The sequence below is a fragment of the Saprolegnia diclina genome, assembly GCF_000281045.1.
Source record: "Saprolegnia diclina VS20 unplaced genomic scaffold supercont1.21, whole genome shotgun sequence".
NCBI lineage: Eukaryota > Oomycota > Saprolegniomycetes > Saprolegniales > Saprolegniaceae > Saprolegnia > Saprolegnia diclina.
In genome coordinates this window covers 680,755-687,162 of record NW_008246088.1, presented here as the reverse complement: position 1 = coordinate 687,162, position 6,408 = coordinate 680,755, and the positions used below count along the sequence as shown (strand labels likewise).

Below are 6,408 nucleotides of genomic sequence, written 5' to 3'. Positions count from 1 at the left end.
TGTCCGTCGCAAACCCGGGGCTCCAGCTGCGCTTCGTAGTTTGGGTCCAAGTACGCGCAGGGCGTTACCTCTGCATGCACCAAGTTGTCGTCGTCATCGTCGTCGTCACTGCGGTCTTGCTCCATACTGAGCAAGAGCTGGACGTCGGCCTTGAGTTTCGCTACTTGCTTGTCCTTGGCCTGGTCCTTGGCGGTCATCGCAGCAGCCGTCGCCAGTCGCTTCCATTGTGCCGCAGTCATCAGCTTGTGTATCTGAAGGTCCTTGGATTCGCAGTCGGCGTGACTCATGCCGAGCTGCTCGTTGAGGAGGTTCTGCTGAGAGACCAAGATGCGGTTGGTGGCGATGGAGGCGTCGTACACTGCTTGGAGCTGGTTGAGAGCGATGGTGGTCGCAGAGGCGTGCTGCTCGATGGCGTTGCACTGCGCTTGCAGTTGCTGGACTTGGTCGTTCTTGGATGCGTCCGAGGCTGCCGTAGCGGTCTCGAGCAGCTTCTCGAGGGTCTTGACAGTCGTCGTGAGCTCTGCGATCTGGTCGTCTTTGGCAGCCACGAGAATGTCGTGGTCCAGTTGCTGCTTCTTGAGGTCTGCACCGAGGCGCCCGACCTCGGCCTCCTGGACGACCGCGTCGATCTTGAGATGGCAGATCGTGTCAAAGTGCTGCATGGAGCTGGTTTCGTAAAACTTGCGCTCAGTCGTCGCCGTCGCGAGACTCGTCTCGAGCTCGAGGATACGAGTTTGGCGGGCGTTGGACTCGGTGATCACAGCGGCCAGTTGGGCTTCCAGCGCAGCGATGCGCGATGCCTGCGCCGTGGCGATGGTGGTACGCAATGGGACTGGACGTGTCTCGGTGGTCGGTCGCGCACGTGCAGGCTTGCGAGGTGCTGGTGCGGCTGCTTGGACCGGACGGGCTGGTGTGGTCTGCCGGGCGCGGGGGCGCGGCGGCACCGTGGTGCGCGTCACGGGAGTCAATGTGGCCTTGGAGGCGACGTTGGAGGAGCTGTTCCAGCGGGGCTTGGTCATCGTTGTCATGGTTGTTGTCGGTGTCTGCAAATTGGAGAATGAGCTCGAGATGCCACGCTTTTTCAACTTGTAAAGGCCTGAAGTCGCCTTTGTCAGCGTAGAATCGAATGAACTTGCTTTTGTCTAGGTAAAAGCAATACTGCAGCAAATCGATCACCCTCTTGGCCACGAGGGTTGATGCTCATAGCTCTGTCATAAACTAGTAGAGGACGTTTTCACAGTGAAAGGCATTTCGGAGGATGGAACCAACTGGATGCAGCACGCATCGCACAGAAGTGCCACCATCACCTTGTTATCCCCAATTCTTGAATGGATCGAATACCATAGTCTTGTCGCTGTTAGGGGCTAACGTTAGGTTGTGCAGATGACTCGAGCGAAACACAAACGCAATTCATATGTTGTTACCATTTCTCACAGCCCAATCCATCCAAAGCACGCCAAGTCGGCAACTTTTGAAAATGGCATCGCTGCGACGTGGCAGCGTAGGAAAGCTTTGGCGAGCACGGCGACTTCTGCGAGACCAGATTTATTTGTGGCAAATGCCAAAAATAAGATCGCAAAATGTGCACCACTTGGGCGCCGACGGCACTTGATCGACAACATCGCGTTTGAAATGAAATCGCCCATAGTTGGCACAGTTGTAAATGCGACGTTGGGGAACAGAGCAGACCCTGCCGTGTCGTCGCATCTGTCGTACAACGCGCGCAAGGCATGGCAACAGATAAAAAGCGCTCTTTAAAATACTGTAAAAAATAGATAATGCCGTCGAGCACGCAGCGGCGTCCAACTATAACGACAATCCGGTCTAGCACCAGTCCCTCTCTCGGTCAACAATAGACTATTGTATTGTGTGTAGGGTTTCGATACTGTATATGTGTGTTTTACGTGGTGTTGCCAACGACTTTGTAGCACTCTTTGATGAGCGCACTCTGTCGGCTATTGATGCCAATGTAGCGCGACACGGGGAAGCGCTCGTCGCGGTCCGCGAACCCTAATCTCAATATTAATGTATCGAGAGAAAACGGCATCCTACCTCGCTTGCCGTGGGGCGGACTCGAAAAAATCTTGAGCGTTGGCTGCCGAGGTGGCGGGTCGGGGAACTGGTTGTAGATGGTCGTTGGGTGTCCCTTCCGAGCCCGCATCGCCTCCTTCCACTGCAGCTTCCAAAAATCGTCCCGGTTCTCAATCGAAGCAGGGACAATGTGGTCGAATCGCTCGCGCTTGGGCACGTGGCCGCTCTGGTTGCTCGCTGCCGAGTGCACGCTGGCTTGGTTGAGGCCCGCGACGTTATTGCTCTGGTTGTTGCTACTGGTGGTGTACGTCGCAGTTGCGTGGTGCACCGGGGCACAACTGCGCTCAAGACGCTCCGAGAGCTCCCGTGTCAGCGCCTTGTACTTTTGCAGCTCAATGCGCATCGACTCCTTCTCGACCGTCGCTTCGTGCAGCGCAACGTTCTTGAGCTCGAGCGTCTACGAATTGCATGAGATTTTGCGTTGTGGAAGCGGCGCGGACAAAGGCGAGATCGCGGAGTTGCTGGTCGGCCGACGCCTGCTGCGACTCGGTAGCAAGTGCTTTCGAGCGCTCGGACTGCGTCTTGGTCTCGTACTCGTGGAGCGTTCGGTAAGCAGCTTGGAGCTCCTTGCGCTGCGTTTCGAGGTGGCGCCGAAGCAGGTCGATCGTCTCGGACATGACGAGCACTTGCTGGTCGGCCTCGGACGCGTCGGTAGCCGCGAGCTCGAGCTCGAGTTCGTCGAGGTCCGGGTCCAGCTCCAGCCGCTGGTTGATAGAGAGCTGATCTGGCGTCTTGTCAAAGAGCTGCGCGTGCAGCGACCGGCCTGCCATCTATTCCCGTCGTTTCCAGCTCTGAGGGAAAGGCCGAAACCAACAGAGTCGTTTCGCCTTTGAACTCGGTCGATGGAAGGACACTGCGGTGCTGCCACGTCATGTACAATTGTCGTCGCGTTTTGGTATTACAGTAGCGCTTTTAGTCGATGGACTCGTGGGTACGGTGGTTGTACGGCGCCTTGAAGCTGAAGACGAGACGTGGAAGACCTAGCCTGCTCAAAACGTCCGCGGCTGCTTGGCGTCGAGCTCTCGGAGCTTCTTGGCGGCGAGTTGCCGCTCGCGCTCGTCTTCTTCGTCGCGCGACCGCGCAGTGCTCTTCATGATGCGGCCAAGGGCAAACGCGTTGGGTGCAAGGAGGCGGCGCGCTCGAGGTGCGTCCGCCTTGGCAGACTCTCGATTTTCCATCGAGCGGCGACTGCGGCTTGGATTGTGCTTGCGCCGCTCGTGGCTGCGAGACCTTGACGTGGACCGTGCCTGGAGACGTACCGGCGACCTCGAAGAGGACCTCACGCGGCGCCGGGTTGGCGATGCGGAGCGGGATCGACGACGGCGACGTCGTTCTTGTCGGTTTTGCGTATAGCTGTCGGGGCTTTGCCGGCGGCGATAAGATCTTCGCTCGCCGTCGCTCGGGCTACGGCTGGCGGCGCGTCGGTCGTCCTGGGCGTGGTGGCTTCCATCCCGCCGGGACCGGCTCCTCGCTTCCATGCCAGCGCAGCTGGAAGCTTGGTTATTTAATTTCATCGATTTATATTATATTTCATACAAAAACCAAGTGCATTTGTTGCTGGATTCTATGGCATCGAATGTCGTTCCGCGCGTATGATTGGTCCATTTCTATAAGCCGGTTTCGTATAAAGTTATTATCGTTGTCCTGTCGATCTTTCGTCAACTTAGTAGCGAAATCAACTTTCCTATTGCACGTCATCAAAATATAATGAGGGGTCGAACTTAAAAAAGCCAACTTTTCAACAGCATGAACTTGTAGAAAATGGTGCACCAAGTTGAGGTCACTTTCTTACTGCGAGCCTTCGACGATGATGGCAGGCAGCTTGCGGCGTTTGGCCAGCGCGCTCCTCCTTGGCGCCTACGCGACCTGCGGCTCGATCTACCCGGTCGCCAACGAGCTCATTGTCGACGCCTCGTCGCCCGCGGACGCCAAGGTCGCCTACTTCCCATTCCAGCGCGCCGAAAAGATGTTTGGGTCCAACCACGGCCCTCTGTTTGCTGAGCATGGCGCGTCGTCCGTCCACGTACGCCGCCTCTTGTTCGCAAATCCTTGCTAATGGAACGTGCTACGTAGCTCAACATCTCGGGCGTGAACGTGTCGTCGGCCATGAACGGCTGGCGCCTCGTGGTCTTCCACTACCAGGCCGACAACCTCAACGCACTCGCCGACGCCGAGGGCAACCTCGCGCTCTTCGCCTGCTCGCAGCTGCAATCGGAGCTCGCAATGGCCGGCATGCACCACTTTGAGCGCCGCGAATTCCCAATCGTCAATCGATCGGTCATCGCGTCGACTAACTACAAGGTCAACAGCAGCGGCTGGATCGACTCGCTCGTCTTCGTGTGCTCAGATCAGCACGCAAGCCAGGACGCGGTGCAGTTTACGGGGACGCTCACGGTGCGGAACCCGTACGGTCTTTTGCCAGCCGTCTTTTACGGTCTCTTGCCCTTCAGGTACTGACGTTGATTTTGGGAAGACACGGTATTGACAATGTTGTAGCGGGTTTCTCTCGCTTGGGTATCTCGTGCTTGCCTTCTTCTTTGCCATTCTTCTCTGCATCCACCGCAAGGAAGCGATCGCACTGCAAGTCGGGATCTTTGCCGTCCTCGTCCTCGGCACGGGTACGTCGCCCGCACGACGTACGATGCGCTGACCAAGTGGCTAGTGTCGTCGGCGATTTGGTTTGTAGCGCTCTACGAGATGAACGAGGTCGGCCAGCCCTTTAGCTGGCCATTGCCGCCGTTGTACGTTGCTGCCGTGGCCTGCGACGCCGGTATGCGCACGTTTGCACGCATGATTTTGTTGGTTGTCTGTCTCGGGTACGACAGACTGTCCATTTTCGAAGGTAGGACTGATGCCAATGTTGTCATCGTAGGTACGGTATTGTCAAGGACACGCTGCCGCGTCTCGATAAGGTGCTTATTGTCGTCATGTCGCTGGCGTACTTTGGCACGGGCGTCGCCGACGACTTGATCCGCGAAGCCACCGCCGACCGAAGCCGCGGTCTCCGCGGTCGGTCGCCGTCGATCTGGGCGCTGCTCCAGCTCGCGTGCAACCTCGTGTTTGTGCTGTGGATCTACCTCTCGCTCGAGACGATCCTCAAGGACCTCCGGTCGGCCAAGCAGTTTGCCAAGCTCCAAATGTACGAGGCGCTCGCATACAGCCTCGGCGGCTTTGTGCTTTTCTTTACGCTTCTGACGGGCGTCGCGGTCTCGGCCCGTGTCGGCCTCTTTGAGTGGCGCACCGAGTGGGAGTGGACGCAGCTCGTCGCGTGGCCCGTCCTCAACTTTATCGTCTCGGCTGCCATGTGCGTCATTTGGCGCCCGACCGCGCGCTCGATCGCGTTCGCGTCGCAGCTGCCGATGGAAGATATTGAAGAGGACGACGAGCATGACGACGACGACGACGAGCATGCTCTCAAGGATAAGAAGGACGTTGTCGCCAACATCTCGCCGCGCTTTACCGTCGGCGAGGACGACGATGACGACGAGGTGCTGCATAGCAAGGTGTAGACGTGCGTTCGACTAGAGACTTTACAATCGATCATTTTGGACAACTTGTCATGCTTGAAGTCGACCACATGAGATTGTCGAGCGAGGGATCGAACCATGTGAACGTCGGTCGACAAACGCTTCGTACCGCCCGAGGGCCTGCGAGCATCCTGGAACGTTCCAGATAATACCATTATCGCATTGTGAGAGCCATGCTAACTAGTTCTTGCAACACTTTCACCAGATTCGAGCCACTATTAATATATCTACCAACAACACACGCATAGTACAAACATTATTTAGATTAACTTAACTACCATACTAGTATGCATTTGGTATATGTCAACTACAAGACTGCGTAGCCGTCGCTGATCCAAGGGTCGTCCGTGTCCATGTACGCTGGAGGCTGCGCTTCGTAGTTTGGATCCAAGTACGCGCAGGGTGTTACCTCTGCATGCACCAAGTTGTCGTCGTCGTCGCCGTCGTCACTGCGGTCTTGCTCCAGACTGAGCAAGAGCTGGACGTCGGCCTTGAGTTTCGCTACTTGCTTGTCCTTGGCCTGGTCCTTGGCGGTCATCGCAGTAGCCGTCGCCAGTCGCTTCCATTGTGCCGCAGTCAACAGCATGTGTATCTGGAGATCCTTGGATTCGCAGTCGGCGTGACTCATGCCGAGCTGCTCGTTGAGGAGGTTCTGCTGAGACACCAAGGTGCGGTTGGTGGCGATGGAGGCGTCGTACACTGCTTGGAGCTGGTTGAGAGCGATGGTAGACGCAGAGGCGTGCTGCTCGATGGCGTTGCACTGCGCTTGCAGTTGCTGGACTTGGTCGTT

General features: G+C 57.0%; 5 protein-coding genes across 5 annotated transcripts in view; 1 reads left to right on the top strand and 4 right to left on the bottom strand.

Moving 5' to 3' along the window:
- Window positions 1–1,028, bottom strand: part of SDRG_07511 (hypothetical protein) — a gene marked incomplete at both ends in the record, with an annotated part of 1,283 nt that extends 255 nt beyond the window's left edge. Inside the window, one exon of the mRNA XM_008613348.1 lies at window positions 15–1,028. Coding sequence (XP_008611570.1) covers window positions 15–1,028 — 1,014 coding nt within the window. The remainder of the gene's footprint in view (window positions 1–14) is intronic.
- Window positions 1,029–1,840: 812 nt separating this feature from the next.
- On the bottom strand, window positions 1,841–2,912 carry SDRG_07510 (hypothetical protein). The gene is made up of 3 exons (XM_008613347.1): window positions 2,532–2,912; window positions 2,053–2,488; window positions 1,841–2,010 (listed from the first exon to the last, which is right to left on the bottom strand). The coding sequence occupies exons 1-3, from the start codon at window positions 2,859–2,861 to the stop codon at window positions 1,901–1,903; spliced, it is 876 nt and encodes a 291-aa protein (XP_008611569.1). The 5' UTR covers window positions 2,862–2,912; the 3' UTR covers window positions 1,841–1,900.
- A 168-nt stretch (window positions 2,913–3,080) lies between these two features.
- Window positions 3,081–3,541, bottom strand: SDRG_07509 (hypothetical protein; the record flags this gene model as incomplete). Its single annotated transcript, XM_008613346.1, has 3 exons — window positions 3,081–3,245; window positions 3,322–3,453; window positions 3,500–3,541. The coding sequence occupies 3 exons, from the start codon at window positions 3,539–3,541 to the stop codon at window positions 3,081–3,083; spliced, it is 339 nt and encodes a 112-aa protein (XP_008611568.1).
- Window positions 3,542–3,884: 343 nt separating this feature from the next.
- SDRG_07508 (hypothetical protein) lies at window positions 3,885–5,850 on the top strand. The gene is made up of 5 exons (XM_008613345.1): window positions 3,885–4,114; window positions 4,165–4,541; window positions 4,588–4,709; window positions 4,754–4,907; window positions 4,964–5,850. The coding sequence occupies exons 1-5, from the start codon at window positions 3,899–3,901 to the stop codon at window positions 5,598–5,600; spliced, it is 1,506 nt and encodes a 501-aa protein (XP_008611567.1). The 5' UTR covers window positions 3,885–3,898; the 3' UTR covers window positions 5,601–5,850.
- A 75-nt stretch (window positions 5,851–5,925) lies between these two features.
- SDRG_07507 (hypothetical protein) lies at window positions 5,926–6,246 on the bottom strand (the record flags this gene model as incomplete). The annotated part of the gene is made up of 1 exon (XM_008613344.1): window positions 5,926–6,246. The coding sequence occupies one exon, from the start codon at window positions 6,244–6,246 to the stop codon at window positions 5,926–5,928; it is 321 nt and encodes a 106-aa protein (XP_008611566.1).
- Window positions 6,247–6,408: the final 162 nt, after the last annotated feature.